The following is a 23,725-nucleotide window of genomic DNA, read 5'->3' as shown; positions in this document are numbered from 1 at the left end:
GTTTAGTCGTGAAAAAATCGGGACACAAAAAGCTATATGCAATCAACGCATAACCATAATGGAAAAATATAGAAACCTGAAATTTCGACTCGAGTTGTCTTTTGTGGTGTAGGTGAAAACTGAAAAACCATTTTGAAAAAAAAATCAAACTTCAAAGAGGGTAATTTTTCGTTGGGCTCCAACGATTGTTTAAAAAATTTCATCCCAATTTTTTAAATGAAAAATTTGTGTTACAAATTTCGTCTGATCCATATTATATTTGCGGTATAAGTATATTCAACAGAACTAGAGCTACAACTTGGTATTTAATTATTTTCAAAATATATAAATACGTTTTTCACTTTGCGTATTAGGCAACACTAAGCAAAATTTAAAAGAGTTGGGCACAGTACACACCCAATCATGTAAGGTATGGGTATAAGCGGCGGTTTTTGTTCGTGGCCCATCGTTGCACGGCGTTAACACGCGTGTCGAATTTCTTCCTCCGATTTCGTGCGTGGCCATGTTGACACAATGAGGCACGAAGAAACATGCACAACGAAATACATTGGAGAAGCTTGTTGATTTTCTCCTTAAAATTAATCGATGTTTCATGCGATGCATCGACCATGCATCGTTTTTTTTTTTAAGAGACATCAGTGGACATCGACATCGATGTTGTCTCTTCGACTTACATCCCCAATCCTTACCTTTATTATTTGTACCTAAATAATTAGAATCTCACCATGAGATTAAGCTATCGATTAAGCTATCGACCCTTATCGAAAAGTATTGTACTAGAGCTAATATCGAAATGCATCACGCTATCGTAAGGCGTCCATTTAGCTTGAAAGTGCGCATCCGCGTTTTGTTTTGCATTAAGTTAAGGTGGTGTAAAAGTTCTAATTTGGATACGCTTATCGTACAATTAATAAGAAAAACCAACTTTATGGCTTAAATAATAGATTGAACACCCTCTCCACAACCAAAACACAGAAAATAATTTGTTTTGCACGTGGATGACAAAGCACAGTCTGCGCAAATCGCCGCAGCTTGCAATAAAATTGACCATTTTTCACTTATAATAGTTCTTTACTGTTGCTATGTATGCATGCGATATGAATTAGTAAAATAGTAAATCGCTTAGCCTTGATTTCGGTATGATATTGCTAAGTGTTTAAAGCGGCAAGAAGCACAAAGTTTACCTATGAATATGGAAGATATAGAATACCTGGATGAATACAAGGATTTGGTGCTACCGGGTACGTGTTGAGCTCTGTGTTTTTGACAGTTCAATGCCTTTAAAGACATATGTATATATTAATTTAGGCATAAAGACAACCACTCGGCCATCTGCATCCATTTCTGCAGCTTCTCGTATGACGGTGCGTGGCAATGCAAGACGTATTTCATCAGACTCAAGCGGTTCTTCGTCTATTGATGCAGATATATTTCAAAAATTATTCCACGGAAAACTTATCGACGATGAACTGCTGCAAGAGGGTAAGATTTTAAATACGGGCGTGACGTTTTTGGTTTTTGATTTTTTGTTGTCTCTTCTAAGTTGGTTCAAAAGGTAGGAGTCGTCTCTCGTCATCATCAAGTGATTCTAACGATGCATTGGATGCGTTGTTCAATAGGAAAAACACAAAAAATAAAACCAAGAAGCGGGACCGTTACGAATCATTCGATTCACTCGATGATTTGAGTAAGTACATTGTCATGCACATTTGTATATGTGCGAATTAACATCCCCTTTACATAGGTGCCGTTTTGATGCGACCAAATTCAAAGATATTATCGGCTCAAAAATCAACCACTAAGAATGTTATTTCGAAAAAATCTCCTACTGACGGCGGTAACAAGCCCAGTAGTAGCGGCAGCATTGGTAGTACTAGTGCTAAAAAAGTGGGTAGCATAAAAGGACGTCCCCCAATAAATAGCAAGATTATTACGCATAAAATAAGTTCAGTCGTACCGAAGCGAAAGGTTTCCAATGCTTCCAGTCCTGTGGCTAGCTCCAAAATTCAAATATCCCAACCAGTCAAAAAACACAATAGAAGGAGTCCATTGAATGCAAGCGTGCATAAAAGTGTAACTTTAGTCAAGCCTCAAAAAACAGCATCAAAATCTAGCAAAAATGTAGCCAAAAAGGATCCCTTAAGTAAGCAAATAAATTATTTTATATATTTATGTTATTTTTGATTCGTCAAATAATATGTTTGACTTTATTTCTTAGATTTATTGGAATGTTTTGGTGAATCAGATGATTCATCATATGAGTTTGAGTCTGATGTCTATGATGACAACGATACGGACGGAGATGAAATTGATCCTGTCATTGACATTTCGACAGATACAAGCTTAACGAACTCTATGGCGGGTAAGTTAATGTATAATACTAGTTGATACTGCCAACCCTCTGATTTTATGCCATAATATATACGTAAAACATAAACTGTGTAGACGATGTGACACCTATTATTTCGGAGGATGAGGTCCAGCATTCAAACGGCGATAATGAACGTTTACAGTGGTATTTGAATAATCTTAGTAGCGCGGAGGCTGTGCCACGCACACCAACGTCTAAAAAGGCCAGCACTAAAAAAATGCGTTCCAGAAAAAAATCCATATCGGAAACAAAACCAAAACCGAAGAAATGTGGAGAAATTAGTGCATTCAACGAAATCTCAACTCTAGAACAGGTTAAAGAAACAAAAGCGGACATAGTGGGTAAGTGTGGGGATTGGGATTCGCTTCTTTTATGTACATGAATATATAACATGATTTGTCAACTATTGGTTTGTTTCGCAGCAACTGCAACATTGGAAGAATCATCTTGTACGCCGAATTGCAAAGCAAAGTCGCCGGCAATTGCTAACAGTAGTGCAGACAAAACAAATGTTAATAATAGACTATATGCAGCTGATTATGTTGATGAAAATTTAACATACGAGAAACTAGAACGTATGAGCTTGGACTTGGCCGAACAGATAATGGACATTGGTGTGGAACGCGCTATTGAGTTTAAGAAGCGGTCTAACTCTAAGCCTCGTAGTATCTCAAAAGATGGTGCTAGTACATTCTCTTCGACTCAAAGTCATATTCGAAAGCTAACGTATTCGCCTGACAAGCAATCTCGTTGTGTTAATCGCCTATCCAAGCGGCGACGTGGTAGACTGCCGAAGCATAGAGGTGCTCAAAACCAGGAAAACTTAACCAGGGGAGATAATAATGAGTCTGCAGAACCCTTTGACAATGAAAAACTTAGCGTGAAAAGCGACAGTGAAATTCAAAAGCGAAGATGCGGCTTACGGCAAAAGAAAAGAGCCGCTACTATTGAGACGAATGCAGATGAAACTGATATAGAGAAAATTCCTTTGGGGCAGAACGATAAAACACTGTCCAGCGACTCAGAATTAAAAACGAGCTCAGCTGACAAGTTTATGTTAAAATCTGCAGACGAATCGACTATTACCGAGTTACTGAAAGTGACATTTCAAGAAAGCGTATCACCATTGTCTGTTGATTTACAGCAAGATTCATTAGAAGAGAGCGGTTCACAGATAATAGTAGAAAACTCAAATAAAGAATCGGACTACAAGGATCTCTCCAGTATTGAAAATAATATTGACAATTTAGCCAAAGATACAGATGAATTGGTAGCGTTGCAAAAAGAAAAATCTGATAATAAGTATGACCAAGGTCTTGAGATCAGTAGTGCACCGGTTATTTCGACCGCAATGACTGAAAGTGAAATTCCAGCGGGCAGCCTGATGTCCAATGAAGGAACAATAACAGAATCGCCATTCATTTACGATACAAAAAATGGCGAAGGCGATCCCAATTCCAGGACTATTGAAATTGAACCGTCAGTATCAACGACTTTAATTAAAAAAATCACAACTGAAGGGACGGATGCGTCCGGATTGGATAAACTGCCCGCATTGCCTAGTACTGAGGATAACAATACCACACTTGAAGAACATTTGGGTGATTTAACGACTATTGAAATTGAACAACCAGTGTCATTAACTTCAATTCAAAAAATCACAAATGAAGAGATGGATGCGTCCGGATTGGATAAACTGTCCGAATTGCCTATTACGGAGGATTTAACGACTCTGCTAAAGTTACAAAACCAGCCGGAAACACTTCAACTGACGGAGGAGCAACTGAGTCCGTTAGTTCAAGAAAACTTAAGTAAAGTTGAACATGGATTGGAAATAGATAAACAATCGAAGGAATTGAAAGTGTTAGATGACCACAACTTAAGTGAAGTCGCAATTCTATTGAGTAAATGTTCCGAAGAATTGAAAACAACAGAGGAATATCAAGAAGTGCCGATTAAACCAGCATTAAATGAATTTTCAAGTCTACTAGAATTGAATGACCAATCAGAGAAACAATTGAGACCAAAAGAAGCACAACTGAACGCGACAGAGGAGGAAAACATAAATGTTATGAAAAGCGAAATAAAATTAAATATGTCATCAAAGCAATTAAAAGAGAGCGATGCTGAAGTTTCACACAACCCAAGTAAAATCACAATAGAAAAAGGAAATTCTGTAGATGATGTAACAGCTGATCAAAAACTTACTGAAGAAGCGACTGAATTTTGTTCGGGAAGAAACATGGACACTCTTCAGCAAGATCCAAATAAACCTCTTAAACTCGTTACGGAACATGATAATAAATTTAAATTCAATAAACATCCAGAAATCCCGGAAGAATCTGCTGTGTCGGTAAATAAAGAATCAACTAAAACACCGATTAAAGATAAGAGCACGTTAAATAAAGATGTATACTCTGAACACGAAAAATTGACAGAGAACATTGCGGAACCTATTGTTGATAGCCTACAAATTGTGCAAAATAACGTCGACAAAGAAATAAGTAAACAAATTGTAACAGAAAAAGACCCTGCACCAGAAGTTAAAGAAGACAACGCAAAAGATAAACTTCGAAACAAACCCATTTCACATAAATGCAACAAAGAAGGAGATATTACACATCTTAAAACTGCGAGCGAAAACTCCCCCGAAGTAAAGCTTGATAGCTTACATATAGCTACGACATCAAAGGATATACAATTAAAATCGAAGTCTTCAGAAATACAGCTGGACACTCCTAGGCGAACTCTTCGTGACAGGTCTGTCACTAGATTACAAAAATTTGATTCCAATCTACGGATTGAAAACGCTGTCCCCACACAAGGTCGTGAGAGTCGTAGCTCAAGGCGTTTACAATGTACCGGAAATGAAACAACAACGCGCGAAAAGAGTGCACGTAGCAGCAAGTTGGTTGACAAGTCGCCTGTCTCTGGAAGCACAGACCAAGCAAATCTAAGTAGCAAAACGGTGATAAAACCGGTGGATAAAATGGGTACTAGGATTACTAAAATTGAACCTACACAATCCCTAAACCTTTTGTGTACAGCTGACGCACAACAACAAAAGAGCTGTAGTCGAAAGGATATGGATGTAATGCAAAAAGGTGATATTTTGGAAAAGGATACCTCAGAGGTCATGAGAACTCGCAGATCTAAAGTGGTAGTGAAAGAAATGGAATCTGAAGTCAGCAAAACCCCAACGACTACAGAAACTAGTAATATCAATGCTACCAGCGATGAAAATGGAAAGGTAAAGCAAGAAGATCATTTCATAAGTACTCGAAGTAGGAAAGAGGTAATGCAAACGGCAGTATCAAAACGTGAGAAACGTAATAAGCTGAAAGATGATAAGGAAACCGAGCAAAAATCCCAAAAGGATAACCAGACAAATATTTCTAAGGCTAAAAGTTTTGCCAAAAACCAAATTAGTATTAAATCTGGAAAAGTGGTTGATGAAATTGAAAACCCCACTATCTTATCAACTCCAAGTTCCACCTCATCGACTAACTCTTGTCGTAAGCTAAGAATTTTAGTTAAAAAAACATCAAGTGATAGGCTGCCTAAATTCTTCGAAAGACTTGAGACTGCAGCAAAAACGCCTACCGTTGAATCGGGCGTTGATATCAAACCTAACACTGTTGACAACACAGCTGACAAATTAAATATTTCAAAGGAGCAGGTATCAGATGAGTCTACAACCCTGGGTGTTGGATTGGAAAAAGTTGAGGAAAATACGACAATATTAATTCAAAGTGAGAATAAAAATGTAAATGATAACCACCTCGAAGAAGGAGAATTGAAGCCGAATGAATCTCTCTCTATTAATCGGCCCTTGAGGGAAAACTGTACAGATGTGAAAAATGAAGACAGACAGGTGGAGAAATCTGAATTGGCTACCGTACATCCATCACGTGCTTCGGATTATCATCAAAGCAAAAGTAAAACTTCACCTGAACGGTCAATCGTCAAAAGTTTTAAAAATCAAACTACAAAATGGGCACTGCGTAAACGACCACGGGTAAAACTTAGATCCGAAGAGCACGAAAGTCCGCCTGAGATGGATTCAATTAAAAACGATACCCCCGAAACAGTCGCTCAATTTGATTATCTTTCACTTGACAATCCCAAAGAAATCACAGAAAGTTTAATAGATTCCAAAAATTCGAATGAGCCTAATCCGCAAAACAAAACTGATAGCTTATCGGTGCAACTGATGACTCATGACGGCGCACAGCATCAAACGGATTCATCTGATAATACCGAAAAAAATCAAATGAAGATCGATGACCTGAAAACAACAGAAACAAAAGATGAAGATACTGCTCAGACTTCAATAAAAATTTGTAAATCTACAGGAGACGAAGGTACAGAGACATGCAACGTTGCGAACTCCGAAGGAACAACCGAAATAACAGGTGTCACAGCTAATGTCGAACAGTCAAATCACCAGACACATGAACGTTCACTACGCAAACGTGAATCCGAGGCCACACAGCCAGACGGTTAATAGCTAATCATTTATTTTGCCCATCACAAACTGTAATTCCATACTAATATATATTTTTTCCTTTCCTATCCCCTTTTTTCTACCTTATAGAGGCGAAGCGAAAGCAGCTCCAGGCTAGAACATCCTCGAAGGTACAGCGTGCTATTAAAATGTCAAAGCCTATTGTGCATGCACATCAATCATCTAAGATGGAAGAGTTCAAAACTAACGTGACTAAAACCACAACATTGGGTAAGTGCGATACAAAAACTATTTAGCTATCTAATTACCGATCAATTTCATACCCAAAAGCGCGACGTCGCAAGCAACTAGAGGAAGGACAAACAGGCTCAAAGCGGATAAAAATTACGGCAAGCTGCAGCACGCTTTTGGAACATACAAAGTCCGATATACGTGAACAACTTGAACAAAAACCTCAAAAAACAAAGGCAGTTGCTGCTAGAGCAGAGCTGAAAGGAACAACAGCAGCAAGACCAACAGCTTCACCAGTTAAGGAACCTGTGGGTCACATTATTGATGATAAGTCCGCGTCACGCAAGTCAGATGGCAATATCGATTTACAAACGATTTCAGAGCCATCGACTTCAACACTACGAAAGAAACCATACATATTACAAAAAACAGAATCCAAAGATGCTGTGCAGATCGCAACTGCAATGCCCAAAAAACAGACTGAAAATATGTCAATAAAACCCAAGGACATAATTCAGAATACTGAGACACAAAAGGCGTCAAAGGATTCTTTAGGTCAAATGCAGGACAATTTTGGCACTCCTGTAGAAGCGGCCATAGATAAAACTCATACGACTTCCGATGTTTCTAAAGAAACTCCGAGTGAAAAGCCATTACCTTTAACTATTAATACCAGAAAGTCTGTGCCCAAAAGTGAAATTACAAACAAGAAGTCGTCGCCCTCGGCTATAGCTGGCAGAAAGGCGATGTCATCTGCAGACTCTGCTAAAAAACCAGTTCAACCACCGCTCTCTAAAGCTATGGACAATGAAAAAACTGCAAACACATCACTGAACCAAAACTTGCCGATCAAACAACCTAAAATAATTACAACTGAGGTGGATTCCAAAAAGTCAAGTGAAATTCCGAATAAATCAGAAGCGCCTAAGAAACCTTTGATACAAACGCATCTTGGCAAATTTATCGACCTACGCAAGTCTATAGCACACAAGGTCAATGCATCTCCACCAAATATCAAAATAAAAACTAAGCCAACTGAGAAGAGCAAGGATACATCTGCAAAGGATATACCAAAGCCAATAACACTGGCTTCGAAAAGGGAAACTTCTAATGAACGTTTGCCCCGTGCTCTGCGCACTGGCGAAGACACGATGGAAGCAACCGTAGAAAAGGCAACTGCTACAACACAGAAGCAAGGTACATCAGGTGTTAATAATTCGGATACCAAATCGACAACACTAACTGTGGCAACGCGTAATACAGAACCGCTGCCCAAAGATGGATCGAATGAATCGACTCTCACAAATATTGCCACGCCACAGACTGAAATTGAAGTCATTACAAAACCAGATTTTACAACAAAATCGTCGGCGTTGGTCGAAAAGCAGCAGCGTAGATCGCGAAAAGCAGATTTGCTGCAGAAGGTGGACAGCATCTTAACAGAATCAACTAGTAAAACGACACTGCCTATAAGTCAAGCGCTAAATCATCCCCCATCAAGAAAGCGTAAAGCGGCAGTTGCAGCAACTGAAACAGTAGCAACGATGCCAGCAACTGAAACAGCTAAAAATGCAAAACGTGTTAAGGGACGGCCTGAGCAACCTTCCCCACCTATTGCTTTTCCCGTGCGTATTATGGCAGCGAGCTTGCAACAAAAAAGTCAAGGTGAATTGGCCCTTACAGAGGAAAAGAAAACTAATAAAACAGAACAGCAGCAAACAAAACCGGAATCTGTTGTTGTTGAGCAGAAGCAACTATTGGCGGCTGATAAACTTACCAAGGAACTCTATTTGCCACCACAACCATTGGTATCAAAGGTACGAAAGTTGCGCGTTCGCTTGAATCGCAAAATAGTTAAAAATTGGCAGAAAACGAAGACATTGGGACGTCAGATTTGTCGCTCAGAACCAGAGGTGACCACCGACAACTCACTCAAGCTGAACATTGAAGAGATGGTCGAGCATTTGCCTAGCGAAGAGGTGCTGCAACAGAATGCTTCTGGATTAGCTGCAATGCGGCAAAAGCGTTATGAAAATACAACAACTTCGTCAGTCGTTCGAAGAGAACAAGTTAACGATTCCACCCTATTGTGTGCGCCTGACCTGTTACCTGTTGGAGAGTTACGTCCGTCAGCGCCTCTTGTAGCCATGGCACTTGCACCTGTACCTAAGCCCGTGATCGTACCAGAGGTAAAGCATGAAAAGGACACTAGTCCATTAACAACAGCTGCCATGCCCTCAGTGAACACAGCGCCAGATGTTGAACAACAGTCTACAACCAGTCTGGGCCGGCCAAGTAGCTGCAATAATAGCACCACTTCCACCACTACTGCCCCCGTCACAGAAGTGCAGACTTTCGGCGCTACAAAAGTCTTCTCATTTCTTTACCCTTCGCGATACCAACGCTCTTATGGCCAAGTGGGCTTAGACTTTTGCTGCCCCAATCTAGATGGACCCATGCGTGCCATAGATCCAACCCGCCTTCATTGCAAAGCCGAGGTTCCCGTGCTAGAATTGCCGCAATTCCTGGTAGTATCGACCAAGATTATCTCTAAGCAGGATCAGAACATACCGCACAAAGTCCGTGCTAAGTTAGAACATTTGGCTGCTAAGGAGGGGCTCCCCTGTGTAGTGCAGATGCTGGGTATGCAGTCCGATGCAGTCGCCGCTACAGCATCCGCACCATCAACCCCAGCACAAACATCAAAACCGGCGCCACCTACCGCTGTACCAGTCAAACCAACGTGTCAAACAAAAGTATCGGCTCCATCAACGTTAGCAACTGGATCAACTGTAACTAATCCAATGGTATCGACGACACCACCTATTGCATTAACTCCCGTAGCAGGCAATATTGATGTGCGGCCGAAACAGGTACAGCGAGGTATTGTCTCATCACTGCCCAATCGAAATGCAATGTTGCTGCAATTACCGCCCATTTGTCCCACTGACAAAGTTCGTGTTGAGCTCCAATCTCGTGTTCAACTGTTTGACTTGGTTCTGCAAAAGCTGTCCAATCGTGTTGTAACATTGACGATAGCAGAACGCCAAAGCGCAATCGAGGAGATTGTAAAAAACAGCATACTGATGCCCATTGACGTCGATGTGGGTACAAAACTGCTTGAAAATTACGCTAAATATCTTAACATTTCTACAAAGAAACATGTGTCCCCATTGCGGATATCGGGTAGAGTAGTGCCGTCAGCCAACAATGCCGCCGGAATGACTGGTTTACCCGTCCAGAACAGAAGTGCCACCCCACCGACAGCAGCGACATCCAACGTGCCTGCAATGCAAAGTCAACTATCCACACAGTCTATCAGTAGGCCAATCTATGGTCCAGATCGCAGAATAATAGGTTATCAGTATAAAAAAATTGTTAGTACGACTATGAAAAAGGGACAGCCAACAGCTACGACTCCATCACCTGCTAGCAGACCACAAAGTGCGTACACACTAATCAAAAACCAGCGGACCCCAATACCCATTTCTGCAAACACTACATTGACTTCACCAACAGTGACTGCTGGTCCCGTTGACCGGATCTCGGCACCTACGACGATAGTGCAAAGAACGCGGGCGCCTCTGACTCCGGCTCCTGCATCCCTGACAAGCTTTCTCCAGTCGAATGGAGTAAAAAACAGCGTAAGTGTTGAAAGTTACTGAATATTAGACGAGCTAAGCTATTTACATATACTTTCTATATAATTATACACTTGTGATGTGGCTGTTAATCGAGTAACCCAATTTTTTTTTAGTTGGTTTCCACACCGGTAACAAGATCTGTGGATACATGCCCTCAAATATCCAACGTCGGCACAGCAATCCCAAAGTTTCCAACGAAAATGAGTGCCCTTCTAAGTGAATCAAATGTGACACCAGTTACAGCGCCTTTATCACCTGCAACCCCTTCTGGATCCATTTCAAATCCTATTACTGCGGCGACATCAACGCCTCATGGCGGCAGTGAGCTGTATGTTGTCCACCAATCGCCATCTCCCGAGGAGTGCATACTGCCCGATGGTGTTGCCAACAACAATGCTGCGGCAATGGTACCGCTGGACTCGGAAATTAAATCCGAACTGGAAGATGTGCCAGAAAGTATAATCTGAAGGGAATTGCTTGACACACACATACATACATACATATATAGTTAGCTGTAGATAGAACTCCGTGAGGTAACGAAAACACGGTCATTTAATTATACTGTTAAATTGTTAAGACCACCTAAAAATTTAATATACCCAATGTCATGCACATAAACATTTTTGTTATAATTTTTTTTTAATCAAATATTGCATACATACATACACAAATACATATTAATTGTGAAATTCGTCACTTTAGTGCTAAAAGTACTCGATACCTTGAAGCTTTGTTAGTAACATTTGTATGTATGTATGTGAAATTATACATACATATGTACATAGCTGTAATCAAAAACGCAGCTTTTTTAATTTCAATAGGGATAGAAATAAAGTTGACTTTTGGCTATATAAATCATCAGCGAAAGAAGTGAATTTCATTACAGCAAACATATTTGAAACGTTGTCTATTACCTCTAGCATTAATGACTAGCCCAAAGACAAGTAAGTTTGAAAAATAAATACAAGAAGCATGAAAGTAATAAGCAACTTGTTATTACAGCTGAAGCCGATTTAAACAAGGCCAATGCGCCAGAAGTATGCAAAGCCTATGACTTTGAAGATAGATTTGAGGAATACTTAAGGCGTATATTCTACCTTAAAAGCGCAGAGGAGATTAAAAGGACAAATAGCTCCGTAGTGGAATACTTCGGCGTATTAAGCCTTACAGATTTCCGGAGACCGGAGCGAAAGCTATGGTATCTCTTTTATTGCCCTCAGTCGAGGATTGTTGAGACCCTGGACCAATTGCAAACTAAATACGGGAAGAAGAACATTTGCGAAATATTTCGAAAGCCCGTTTTTAGCGGGGTCGGAATGCGTGCTGTCGTTAAGAAGCATTTTAGTGAAATGAAATGGTATACCAATGGAAATTTGATTGAAGCGCCGCCAAAGAGTTATTATGATGACAAGCGAATGCTTAAAACACTGACTGACTTGTACAATCTAGAGAGGAAAAAATTGTACAATTACATTAGCATGAAACATAACCATTTTAAGAGGTACAATTAGGCGTTACATTTTTGCTAACACTATCAAAATTTTGTAAAGTGATGATAATATTCTTAGACCTATGTATACATACGCAGAAACACGTAAATTTGAGCAGTAAGCTACAATAAAAGAATTTGCGGCTTAACCAGTCTGGCAACGTCGTTTATAAGTAAACACAAACAAGTTGGCAGTTTTAGTGTGAGGGCTTCGACGCTTTACTTTTCTTCCGGGTTTGGGGCGGCGTTGTTTATAAACGCGATTAGTTAGCTTGGAAAAAGACTTAAGTGGTAATTTTTAGCATGGTAAGTATTCATTGAATAGGAAGAAGTTCCTACATTTTCCAGTTCAGATCTACGTGTCACCAAAGCAGTTCAAATCGATGCCTGTCTATTATCCTAATCTATGCATTTTCTGCAGTCCACTTCTGGCCCTTCCGACGACAATCTGGTGGCGGGCAGTGGCAATCGTTGTAAATATAGCTTTAGGTATGTATGTAGAAGCCCTCTGCTTTAATATATAGTTCTCCAAATGTATTCGCTATTGCCCAATGCAGTAACTATCACAAACGGTACGACGACGACAGCTTTTCGTCATCAGCATCGGAACAGGGTTCGAGCAAATTGGAGGAAAGCAGTGGATCCAGCGGTGCGCCGGACTCGGCATCAACACGTCGGTGAGTAAAGCGTTGAAGTATCGATGCTCCGTCCAGACTGTTTTGGTACACAGTGCACAAGTTTGCAGCTCGTTTTTGAATCTGTTTTCAAAATACGTACATATGTATATCGAGTAGAGCATTGTTTGGTCACAGGCAGGCCTTGACTTATTACTGTCAACCGAATGACATGCGGCTTTTTGGGTCATTTGGTTTTTTGTTCCCTGTAGTGCGAGTGTAGTCTACGTGTTTTATTCTACAAAGAAAAAAGAAAATCAATTTGAGATCATGTAAGGCAATAAGATATAATCCGTTTCATTTATAGCAGATCGTGCATAATTAGAATTTGTTTGATTGAAATTGTATTTTAGCCAAGCGTGCAAGCCAAGCTGAAAATATTTTATCCCAATCATGCATACATACGTCCATACATTTAATTATGTAGAATATTTGCAAAAGTTTGCAGATCAATTCAATTGTTTTCAAGAATATTTCAAAAGCATAACACGAACTAGATTTTGTACATCGACAAATCTCACACCACTCTAACATTCCATTCTAACACAACATCAAGGTCGGACTTGGATTGCTATAATAGCCGCCGCAATAATCGCCGTTCTAGCTCTCAGAATCACCGGCGTTCGCGTTCCTTTTCTGAATCTCCCGAACGACGCCATATGTCGCGCGATCATCAGCGTTCTCGTCAGGCACGAGTAAGTTTCCAACGGCGCAACTGTTACACAAGGTTAATAATGCCAATAATTGATTCATGTTCTAGGAACGCCCGCAGGCCAGTCGTTGCATTGGGGTCTTTGGTCTAAACACTAACACCACTCAGCACAAAGTTCGCGAGTTGTTCAGCAAGTTTGGACCCATTGAGCGCATTCAAATGGTCATCGATGCACATGTGAGTTGCACTTCTGTTACCAGTTTTCGTTTACCGCCATAATGCCACTTCCAACTCTACTAAGAGCGTGTTCTGGGTTACGTGGTACGTGGCAAGAGTATGAACGATTATTGCAGCAATTATGAGTGCTTGACAGGCAAGCTATTGTCAATGTACTAAAGGCTTGCTGCAACACTTATTTAATCACTCGCATATTTTAGCTCACTGAGATCGCAGTAATCATGTCTGTTTGGATTTTTGAAAAAATATCTTCGAATGCAGCCGGATCGGATTTCTTAATCACGTAGCTCGATTGCACAAGCATTAATTTTGTTTGCAATTTGATTATAATATTGGATGACAATCGAAAAGCAAGGGTGCAAAACCATCGGTGTGCGGAACATAAAGCTATTTCCGCTTTTTAATAACCTATATTTCATATTTTGTTTTCAGACACATCGCTCGCGCGGTTTTTGTTTTATTTATTTTTTGAACCTGAGTGACGCACGCGCAGCAAAGGACGCCTGTTCTGGTATGGATGTGGATGATCGCCGCATACGGGTTGACTATTCCATCACTCATCGTCCCCATACACCTACACCTGGGGTTTATATGGGCCGTCCATCGCGGTATGTTATTGATAGCCAACTTCATAGAATACCTTCGAATATTTCAAGCGAAATATTATTAATTGTTTATCGCTTACCTTAAATACAAAGAACACTATTAACTATTAAATTTTACCGTCAATTCATGTGGCGGCAGTTCAGAAGGGTTTAGTGAATTTAAATGTCTTCGATATCAATCACGGTGTCGATCGATTTATAATTATGTATTTGGATATTTTGAATAATATTGCCTTAATATTTAAAGTGACAATGTTTCGAGGATGATTATGAACTAACAGCATGCTATTCAGGAGTTTTTCAAGGACATTTTTTTACACCTTTGGTTACATTATTGGCGTTTTAGTAAGGATTCCATTCTTTTTTGCAAATATAATATATCCCATGTTAACCGTTGATAGTTTAGCTTCCACAACTGTGATCATTTAGTGATCAAGTCCATTAAATCGGTCCAATAGATTCGGAGCCTTTTCAATTCAAACATACAAACAATCAAATCTTTCCTCTTTATAATATGAGTATACATATATTACATTTATTTAATTAATTTGATTCAAAAAATTTGCTTACATTCCTGTTTTAAACCACTTAATGTCTATATCTTTTTTAAAATGTATACCCTAATGGCCGTTTAAGACCGCAATGTAATAATTTTTTTTCTGTATTATATTTTATTGTAGCTACACAAATCGTTCCCGTGATCGTTATGGATTCTCTAACTCGGATTCGTCACGCTCGCGCCGTCGTGGCCGTGATTCTTCAACCTCACCTTACGACAACTACCGCCGGCATTGCAATGGCGAGCGAGATCATCGCTATCGTCAACATCGCCACAAGAGCAGCAGCCGTAATCGCTATGATCGAAGTCGCAGTCGTAGCGAGGAGTCACGTTCGCGTAGCCGTCGTAAGTTTTAGTGAATCGAAATAATCTTTGGGTGGTTTTAACAAGATAATAATACGGCATTTACTTGTCAGGGCGTGAATCGCGTTATTAATATGTAAAAGAGGCCTGCTGCGAGCCAAATGCTAACCAAATGTTCCTTACGCCCAGCAGCATTGCCTGCGTGCTGTTTCGTGAACAAGACTGAATGGTATTTGTTGTTAATTCGATCTAGCATTTGGCAACCCATAACTACAAAACTTCATCTGCTGGGTTCGTTTGACCTTATTTTCATCATCACCTAACTAATCCATTAATGTTGCAAATTGTGGTGCTTTGCTGCGTTCATTTTGTAAATGTAGTTTAATCTGCAGCAACAACACCAACAGCCGCGTATTTGTCCACTTAAACTACGTGAACGCACATAGCTTAACACATTGTGATATGTATTTTAAAGGCAACGTAAACAAATATTTATTCACAGGAAATGTAAATTAAAAACTGACACACACTAACCACAAAGATATGTAGTTAGAAATATTAGTGTTAATATAATAACATATTAAGATCATGTTCTAACTGTACAATCTTTGAATATTTGTTGTGATCTCACACATGTTAGATTTTTATGTATGTATATGAAAGAGACTGTAATAATATCATTCTTAAATAACACAACAAATATAAATTTAAACTATATAGACATCATTTATTTTTCTAATTTGTTTATGTAGTGTTGTTTGCTTCAGTTGTTCCAACAGCCGTTGTAGCGTTCTGTGTGCCTTGTGTGGCCCGAGACGCCTTATAGGCCAACTCTAGACTTTGCTGTATTATTTGCATATCGCATTCAATGCTGCGTGCCCAGTTTTCCACATCGCCAAGTTCCTAGAAATGTATATAAATAAAATTAAACATTAACAGCGTACACTTATATTAAAAGAACAAGTAGAGAAGAGAAATAAATACTCTGTACATATGTATGTATGTATGTGTAGAATAATTATGCGTGTGCCTGTTTCTTGTGTCTGTGCCAAGCAGCAACAACAGCTGCAGGCAGTGCTTGGGCAATATGACATATAACTTCTTGTGAAATCGGCATATCATTATGAAACTTGATATGAAAGATGATGATTATGAAACTTCTAGCTCTTATAGTCTCTGAGATCTAGGTGTTCATACGGGCGGACGGACAGACATAGATTGGCTCGTCTTGTCATGCTGATCAAGAATATATTTGCTTTGTGGTGTCTGCCTCCTTCTGCCTGTTGCAATTTTCAGCTCGCGCAAACCTAATATTGTATATTTCATGTACAGAGTATACAAAAAATCACATTTCGGAATCCATTTGGGTCGTATATACGTAAAAATATCGACAATTACGAACATTTTGATCTCACATCATGAAATAAATAATTAACTATGAGTAAATATACAATATGGGAAGTAGGAGCAGGATATAATTAAAAAAGAAATGGGCTTTATGGTTAGCAATTAGAGGACTAACAAGGAAATTGTTTTTTCGGTGTCTATTTTAAAACTCGTACTATAAGGTATTTTGGTGTTTTTGAACATGAAAATAGGCATACCTTTAAAGCGCTACTAAAATTGTCAATTAGTTGCAGCCACTGTTGTGTTTGCTTTGCAAAGTTTGTAGCCCCCACATGAAGTTGCTTAGCCTCCACATCGAGTCGCTTTTGGTTTAGGTACGCCTGGGCAACGCTTCAGATAATATTGCTTTAGAGTAATATGTAAACTGTATCGATAGGTACAAACCCAACATTTAAGTGATCCACCAGCGCCTGTGTTAGTTCATTTGAAGCTTCAATAGCTTCCTTGCGTCGTACCTCTGCATTATATTTGTTAGTTGATTTAATGGAGCCCATTAATTATTCACATACCTTGCTCCTGTTTGCGCTTGGCTTGCCTTAAATTATGATCTTTAACCATTGAAGCCAACATTTTATTGGGTGCTTTACAATTTTTCGGCCTCCACCAAATGTGTAAACAGAATTACTCTTGTCATTCACCACGGCCTTAGAACACGAGTATAGAGCTGCCAACTCAGACAAAGTATCGATAACTCTTTTATTTATAGGACCATGATTACTCAAAGTATTTAAATACAATTAGCATATTTTTGTTAATAACTCAAATGCACCCGTTCCATTGCGTACTGGAAGACCAACCATTAGGCGACTTGATGGCGAGTTGAGCTCATCAGGTCGTCCAAATCCGGCCGCATTTCGCAGAAATTGCAGACTTGACTCGAAGGACATTTGTTGCAACGGAGACGATGAATGCTCAATTCCTTTTCGTGACAAGGGTTGAAAGCTGCCGTCGAAGGTCATATAATCGGCAATTAGAGATAAATGTCTTCGATCCACTGTAATACCATAGACCTTGAACACATTGCTCACTTCCTTGACGATGACTTGGGCAGCTGCCTCTATGCCGTATGTTCGTGCTATGGCATGTATGTCATTGGAATATAACCGATTTAAGTCCAAGATTTTGTCGTGCTGAAACATTTCACCAATGTTAATTCCATCCGTTTTTAAAAGTTGCTCATTATTGTTGCCTTCATAAATGATAGCGCGCTTGATGTGTGGCACTTGGTGTATGACACTCTTAGCGGCCAGCTCCCTTATGATTGACGTCAGATCGGGTTTTTGGTAGCGCACACTCAGCTGGGGTCATAAATTTTGTTTATTGTAATATAAATGTTAGTTTTTAGATGACTTACGTTCAGCTTGACCTTGCACCAAAGATGATTTTCCTTATCATATGTGTACTCCTTGACCATCTCATTACTGAGCAGCTTCTCAACAGATTTATCATCTGCTTCGGTATTTCCTTCATTGCTCAGATCAGGGGCAGCATCTTCATCCTCATCTTGTTCTTCATCGTCTTCTAAAAACACAAGCGTACTTTTTAAAAAAGAATCAAATTATTAAGCTAGTTTCTCACCATTGGCATCTTTGAGCTCTTCGACGTCGTCTGGATCGTCGTAGTCCTTTTCATCTGTCTTACGTTGCTTAAGCTTAACGCCAGTAGCATCATCATCACCCTGGTAGCAGCAAAATTAACACCTTTATACATACATACTAGACAGGTAGATTGCAATTAGCACTTACACTATCGTCAGAGGAGTCGTCATCATTATTGCCAGTTTTCTGTGTTCCAATATCTGCCGCATCTAAGTCCTGGTAATTATCATCATCCTGCTTATTGCTCTCTTTTTTATCTTCAATTTCAATGCTGAAATTGAAATGGAATATAATAAAATATTTAATTTATTGTTTAAATCGGCATTTCGCTCACATTCGAGAGGTCTTTTTGACATTGGAAACTTTGAGAATGGCGCGTATAAGCTGCTTGAAGAATGTTTCATGCATATATTTAATTATACGCTTGGGCCGTACGCCAAAGTCCTCTTTGTAGGCTTCGCGTGGCAAAAATTGGAAGTGAAGATCGTAGACATAGGCACGTTCCGGCTCCAGCGTTAGGCTGAAGATGACACCTACGGCTGTTGACGAAAATGTGAGTAACAGCAAGGGTCAAATATAGAGGCATGCTTACATTCTAAAAGATTGGTCAAGGTTACACGGTTTAAAGATATGCGCAACTTCTCTGCAGTGTGTTGTTGGCCTCCCTTAATAGGGATGTCCATTGAGGGAGTTTTTATATTTGACGAAGCCAGCATGAGTATCTCACGGAGACGCGGAATGCCCAATGTTACGTTCATTTCTCCACGACCGGCGAAATGGAAGGTGTTTAATGTCATTTGTGTGGAGGGTTCACCAATCGATTGAGCAGCTAGCAGTCCGACAGGCTCACCGGGTGATGCCAAAGCCTTGATACTCTTCATGTGCATAATATCCGTAATCGTTTTCTTATATTTTGGGCTTTTCCGTGCATATTCATCAATAATTTTGCGCGTTCGCTCGGATACAGCCCCATAGTATAAGTCCTGCTTATACACAGCTACCGCAGGATCGGGACAACGAGCGTATTTCTTGCGATATAAGGCCTTGTCCTCGGAATCAGCTTTCTTCCATAGTTTTATCAGCGCCTCGTCGAAGCGGCGTCTTCCGGTTTTGCTGTTAATTTCATTCGGTCGATTCACCTCCACTTCGCTTCGAAGCTCGTCTGAGAAGTGGGTGAAGGCAGCCCGCAGCTGAGCCGGCTGTTTTTTGCGCCATGACCGTATGTGTTTCTCATGCCGCAGCACAGTGGCTAGGCATTCATCGTCCTTCATCAAATTCAGTTGGCTAGGTCTCAAGATGACAGTGGCATTTTGCGTAAGAAAATCGGTACAGAAGTCCGCATTGAAGAACTTTGACTTCAGAATATCCAGACCATCCTCACCGTACAGGAATTGCACCACGCTACTGTCACTATCGCGAACGGTTAAGTCATAGTGTATACTTAGGCCCTCTAAGTGTTTAATAAGGCAGCGCTGCAAGTAACCAGAACGCGAAGTCTTCACAGCCGTGTCGATGAGACCCTGCACAAAATTGGGAATTAGATCAGACCAGGTATCAATTATTTTTGTTAAAATAAGTCAAGATTTAGCTTAATTAAGTCAATGGGATATTGTATTGAATAGTCTACCTCACGACCGGCCATACAATGGAAGAAAAAGTCCTGCGGTTGTATTCCCGTCATAAACCGTCCATCAATAAACCCGCCTGACTTTGGTGAAGTTTCGAAAGAAGTAAAGCTGGGGAGTGACTTTCCGGATATCATGAGCGGTGGGCGCTTGCCTTCTAATTCGATTTGACCCAGAAGGCATGAAATTTGCATAGTATTCACCATAGATCCCTTAGCACCGGACAACACCATTAGCTGCAAATTGTTGGTGGGAAATTTGCTTATTAGGCCGTCCGGCAGGCAGGTTCTGTAAAGAATTGTTGCTTTATTTACTTGGGTTCACTCTAAATTGTTTAGTTCAGCATACTTGTTTATGTCATTTGTGTAGCCATCGAGTAGCGATTTATATTTTCGATCCAGCAGCACACGGAACTTGGGATCCTTTACATATGCGGTCTCCATTTGCTCGGCCAGTACATCGTGCGGTGGCACTTCTTCAAGCTCCAATGCGGCCGCAACGGCGCTGTTCCCGATATTGCGGCACTCCCGTATGATGTTACGACGCTTGTGATCCGCTTCCTCGGTTACTAAAATATCCTTTACGCCTAGTGTAAAGCCCTCGAGTTGCAGAAAGAATGTGAATACCTTGGTGAACGCCGTGAGTAAGCATGTGGATACTTCGCCTCCATACAACTCGTACATGCAGTGTATGAGTCCAAACGTGGTGGCTCCGTATTGCTGCTTATCCAGCACCCCGACGAGCAGTTCACCTTTGCGAATCTGAACCTGGCTTTCGCTGAGCTCCTGCTCAAGAGGCGTGGAACCGCAGAGTGGCGTGCGCGGCCGAGATATATTCCAATTCTAAAACATATATATGTAGTTAATTTGGCGTGGTAAAAAATGTTTCGGGCATATGCAAATGGGTTTACCTTACTGCTAATTTTTGCAAACGAATCCAAATTGATGTTCTCAAAGCCTTGGGGGATCAAATTTATAATAATAGTGGACAGCACCTGCTTACCAGACCACAACATGGCAGGTTTCAGAATGGTGGGCGGCAATAGCTTTATGTTACCCATTAAATGGGAAAGACCCTGGAACACTAGTTGCTGATAGTCTTCGCGATTGAAGAACCTACCGCGTATAGACAACTTTACACCCGAAATAACGTGATCTTGAATTAGGCCACCCAGGGGTGTGCCGTCCTTGGGTACCAGATAATTACTGGCCACATTTACTAGATTATATGCTTCAGCTCGTGCCACTTCGCTCTGTGGAAAATGCGCGTTCATTTCATCACCATCAAAATCCGCATTGTAGGCCTTACAATTGGAGTAGTGCAACCGGAAAGTCTTCTCTCCATGCAAGATGCGGGCCTTGTGTGCCATAATCGAAGGTCTGTGCAATGAGGGCTGGCGGTTGAGCAGCAAAACGTCGCCGTTCAGGACATGGCGATGCACTATCTTGACACCATCCTTGGGATTAGAAAGCAGTAGCTTAGCCATACTGGCGCGCTTTGCCGCATTTTCTGCAGGTATGTAGGTTGTGAATCCGTTGCTCTCCTGGATGTAGTTGGCACCCGGATGTACGTTCGGTCCATTCATCACCATTTTTCTGAGTTCAGTTACGTTCCACTCGGTTACCGGTACTGGGTAAGATAATTTGCAGGCAAATATGTCTGGTATGCCAATCTCGTCGACATTGATGTTTGGATCAGGTGTAATGACAGTGCGCGCCGCGTAGTTGACGCGTTTACCCATCATGTGCTTTCGTATAAGACCGTCTTTTTTCTCTAAAACCTGCTTTAAGCCTTCCGCCAACTTAGAACCGCGTGACATATTCACATCGAGCAGTACATCGACAGAGGATTGCAAGGCTTGCCAGGCGTTGTATAGCTTCTCGTGGGGTGAGGTCCCGTCAATATCTTGGTACGCCGCCAAGGCCTGATCGTTGAGTTTTTCCTGCTTTCCCTTCATACATTTAAGAACTACGTGAAGCACGTGGTTGTTTTGTATAATATTAATGTAGATGTCTGTTTGGGGGTTGCCCTTCATAATGCCATTGACAACTTTCAAGGGACGCGCTCGTGGAGGTGTCACAGGTAGCGCCTCCATAAAAAAAATGTCAACGGGTGAAACTTCGCTTGAAGGTTTGCTTTGAAGCTTTAAGACTGGTATTAGCAGCTGAAGCAATTCCGGGTAATGCTCGTATATTTGGCGTAAGTAGCGACGACACTCGTCCGCAAAGATAATCTTATTCTGTCCACTATTCTCGGGCACGTTGCCAAAACTGAAAGTGGTATTTATTTATAATTAAACAAAAGTTTGGTTAACAAAAGTTCGGAGAATGTTCGAAGAAGAACTTACCGCTCCTTAATATCTGCAATTGTCACATAGTATACCAGCCTTCTGTGCAGGTAGCGCACATAGCGCATAGACTTGCTGCAATGACGGCACTTTTTATTCTGACTCCGTTGCAGTGCAGCATGCGTGATGGCCGTGCGCAGGGAGCAACTGGTCTTAGTTGCATTATTTGCATTTCTTATGTTTTTGCGAAGCAATTCATGCATATATGCGATTCGTGGATGCACGCTGTCGCCAGTATCAATCTGGACCAGTTCCTCCGTATTCTGGCAAACAATTTCCGACTTGAACAGCTCTAGTTCCTGAGCCTCGATAATGTAGCCGGCATCAATAAGTTGAAGTTGTAGCATTATTATCTGGCATTCATGATCTGCAAAAGCGAGGGCCATTAAACTTAAAATGAACTTGACCTGTCCTTAACTCACCTTTCATTTGTAGTTTGTAACAATGCAAACAGAAGATGGATAACAATCGTTGCACCAACTTTATAAAGAACGGGTTATAAACTGGCGCGCCCAGCTCAATATGGCCCATATGGCCGGGACAGTCGAGCATTTTAAGGCATGTGGCACATGGTTCCATGCACTTGCCATAGGAACCGAGTCGTGTATCGTAGAGGCCGCCGGTAAGAGGATGGCCCAGGGCATCAAATGTCAGACCTGTTAAAACTTTGACTACACTTAGTTTCCGCACATCCTCGTCACTGAATACAGCAAATTCCACATCTGAAGGAAACCTATGCACTTCCACTGGTTTTTTGGTGCCCATTTTGGGGCAGTAGAATATGATTGTTTTATTAGAATAGCTACACGCTTACGCTACACGTGCATGTAAAATAAAGGGCTGCCAACTGCTACAAATTTTCAAAAACAAGAGTGACAAAAAGAACAGCTGTTCTGTCGCCAAAATGGCAGCGCTACAGTTTTTGAATTGCTACGATATAAATGCACTAGTTAATTTGATGAAAAAAGAGAATTTTAGTTGTTGTGGAGAGTGAATTTAATTTAAATTTAATTTATTAATCAACAAAAGAGTAAAATACACATAAATACGTGATAACTACCACTTAAAAGATAAGGTAGCGTTAACAATATACTTCAAAATATACATTAATGTCCGTTAACGCCTCTGACCCGTGGGGGATTCTATTTCCCACCCGGCCAGCTATGCTACGATTCATAGCCAAATGTGGTCAAATACATTAAAAGACCTAATAACTCAAAGAAGGTGCCAAGAAATATTAAGTTGAATTGAAAAACTTTATTCTTATTAGCTCTAATTAGGTAACTTAATCAGTAAAAAAAGAGAAGGTAAGGTAAGAAGGTAATGATTTCCCCGGAAACAATTGTTGAGAGTGATTGAGAAATATCGTAATAATTGGAACACATAACGAAAACGAAAACGATTTTTCAAGACGTAACCAGTTGTGCAACAAGACAAGATAAATGGATAATAATTCTTTGATCTACCAGGAACTGAAAAGTGTAGTCGACCTAATAGGGCAGAGGTGTCTACTTC

The 23,725-nt window shown here is 40.5% G+C and overlaps 5 protein-coding genes across 10 annotated transcripts; 3 read left to right on the top strand and 2 right to left on the bottom strand.

The window, feature by feature from the left end:
- The first annotated feature begins 863 nt into the window (after positions 1–863).
- Positions 864–11,527, top strand: LOC115634695 (mucin-17). Of its 3 annotated transcripts, XM_030532571.1 has the most exons (11): positions 864–1,241; positions 1,309–1,482; positions 1,544–1,687; positions 1,745–2,143; positions 2,219–2,362; positions 2,446–2,712; positions 2,794–6,873; positions 6,969–7,109; positions 7,170–10,514; positions 10,590–10,714; positions 10,828–11,527. In XM_030532571.1, exons 1-11 carry the CDS (start codon positions 1,187–1,189, stop codon positions 11,179–11,181), a joined length of 9,228 nt encoding a protein of 3,075 aa, XP_030388431.1. In that variant the 5' UTR covers positions 864–1,186; the 3' UTR covers positions 11,182–11,527. The 3 variants fall into 3 exon arrangements, with proteins under 3 accessions (XP_030388431.1, XP_030388430.1, XP_030388432.1); XM_030532570.1 differs by having other exon boundaries at positions 7,170–10,714; positions 10,828–11,526; XM_030532572.1 differs by lacking the exons at positions 2,446–2,712; positions 2,794–6,873 and having other exon boundaries at positions 7,170–10,714; positions 10,828–11,517.
- A 21-nt stretch (positions 11,528–11,548) lies between these two features.
- Positions 11,549–12,303, top strand: LOC115634696. The gene is made up of 2 exons (XM_030532574.1): positions 11,549–11,658; positions 11,717–12,303. The coding sequence occupies exons 1-2, from the start codon at positions 11,640–11,642 to the stop codon at positions 12,223–12,225; spliced, it is 528 nt and encodes a 175-aa protein (XP_030388434.1). The 5' UTR covers positions 11,549–11,639; the 3' UTR covers positions 12,226–12,303.
- A 101-nt stretch (positions 12,304–12,404) lies between these two features.
- Positions 12,405–15,873, top strand: LOC115634761 (transformer-2 sex-determining protein). 3 transcript variants are annotated; one of them, XM_030532655.1, is made up of 8 exons: positions 12,405–12,509; positions 12,625–12,692; positions 12,761–12,880; positions 13,434–13,572; positions 13,638–13,766; positions 14,199–14,374; positions 15,052–15,275; positions 15,347–15,873. In XM_030532655.1, exons 1-8 carry the CDS (start codon positions 12,507–12,509, stop codon positions 15,364–15,366), a joined length of 879 nt encoding a protein of 292 aa, XP_030388515.1. In that variant the 5' UTR covers positions 12,405–12,506; the 3' UTR covers positions 15,367–15,873. The 3 variants fall into 3 exon arrangements, with proteins under 3 accessions (XP_030388515.1, XP_030388513.1, XP_030388516.1); XM_030532653.1 differs by lacking the exon at positions 12,405–12,509 and having other exon boundaries at positions 12,556–12,692; XM_030532656.1 differs by lacking the exons at positions 12,405–12,509; positions 12,625–12,692; positions 12,761–12,880 and adding an exon at positions 12,962–13,149.
- Positions 15,874–15,935: 62 nt separating this feature from the next.
- Positions 15,936–17,283, bottom strand: LOC115634762 (biogenesis of lysosome-related organelles complex 1 subunit 1). The gene is made up of 4 exons (XM_030532657.1): positions 17,150–17,283; positions 17,025–17,097; positions 16,838–16,970; positions 15,936–16,136 (listed from the first exon to the last, which is right to left on the bottom strand). Exons 1-4 carry the CDS (start codon positions 17,208–17,210, stop codon positions 15,978–15,980), a joined length of 426 nt encoding a protein of 141 aa, XP_030388517.1. The 5' UTR covers positions 17,211–17,283; the 3' UTR covers positions 15,936–15,977.
- Positions 17,284–17,307: 24 nt separating this feature from the next.
- On the bottom strand, positions 17,308–23,019 carry LOC115634760 (DNA-directed RNA polymerase I subunit RPA1). Of its 2 annotated transcripts, none has more exons than XM_030532651.1 (11): positions 22,633–23,019; positions 22,211–22,577; positions 20,774–22,133; positions 20,212–20,705; positions 19,866–20,151; positions 18,831–19,758; positions 18,573–18,777; positions 18,386–18,509; positions 18,219–18,318; positions 17,995–18,161; positions 17,308–17,938 (listed from the first exon to the last, which is right to left on the bottom strand). In XM_030532651.1, the coding sequence occupies exons 1-11, from the start codon at positions 22,973–22,975 to the stop codon at positions 17,378–17,380; spliced, it is 4,935 nt and encodes a 1,644-aa protein (XP_030388511.1). In that variant the 5' UTR covers positions 22,976–23,019; the 3' UTR covers positions 17,308–17,377. The 2 variants fall into 2 exon arrangements, with proteins under 2 accessions (XP_030388511.1, XP_030388512.1); XM_030532652.1 differs by having other exon boundaries at positions 17,378–17,938; positions 17,995–18,158; positions 22,633–22,975.
- Between the last annotated feature and the right edge of the window lie 706 nt (positions 23,020–23,725).

The sequence above is a fragment of the Scaptodrosophila lebanonensis genome, unplaced genomic scaffold, assembly GCF_003285725.1.
Source record: "Scaptodrosophila lebanonensis strain 11010-0011.00,11010-0021.00 unplaced genomic scaffold, SlebRS2 tig00000001-arrow-pilon, whole genome shotgun sequence".
In the NCBI taxonomy this organism is placed as follows: Eukaryota; Metazoa; Arthropoda; class Insecta; order Diptera; family Drosophilidae; genus Scaptodrosophila; species Scaptodrosophila lebanonensis.
This window is presented reverse-complemented; position numbering and strand designations above follow the sequence as displayed.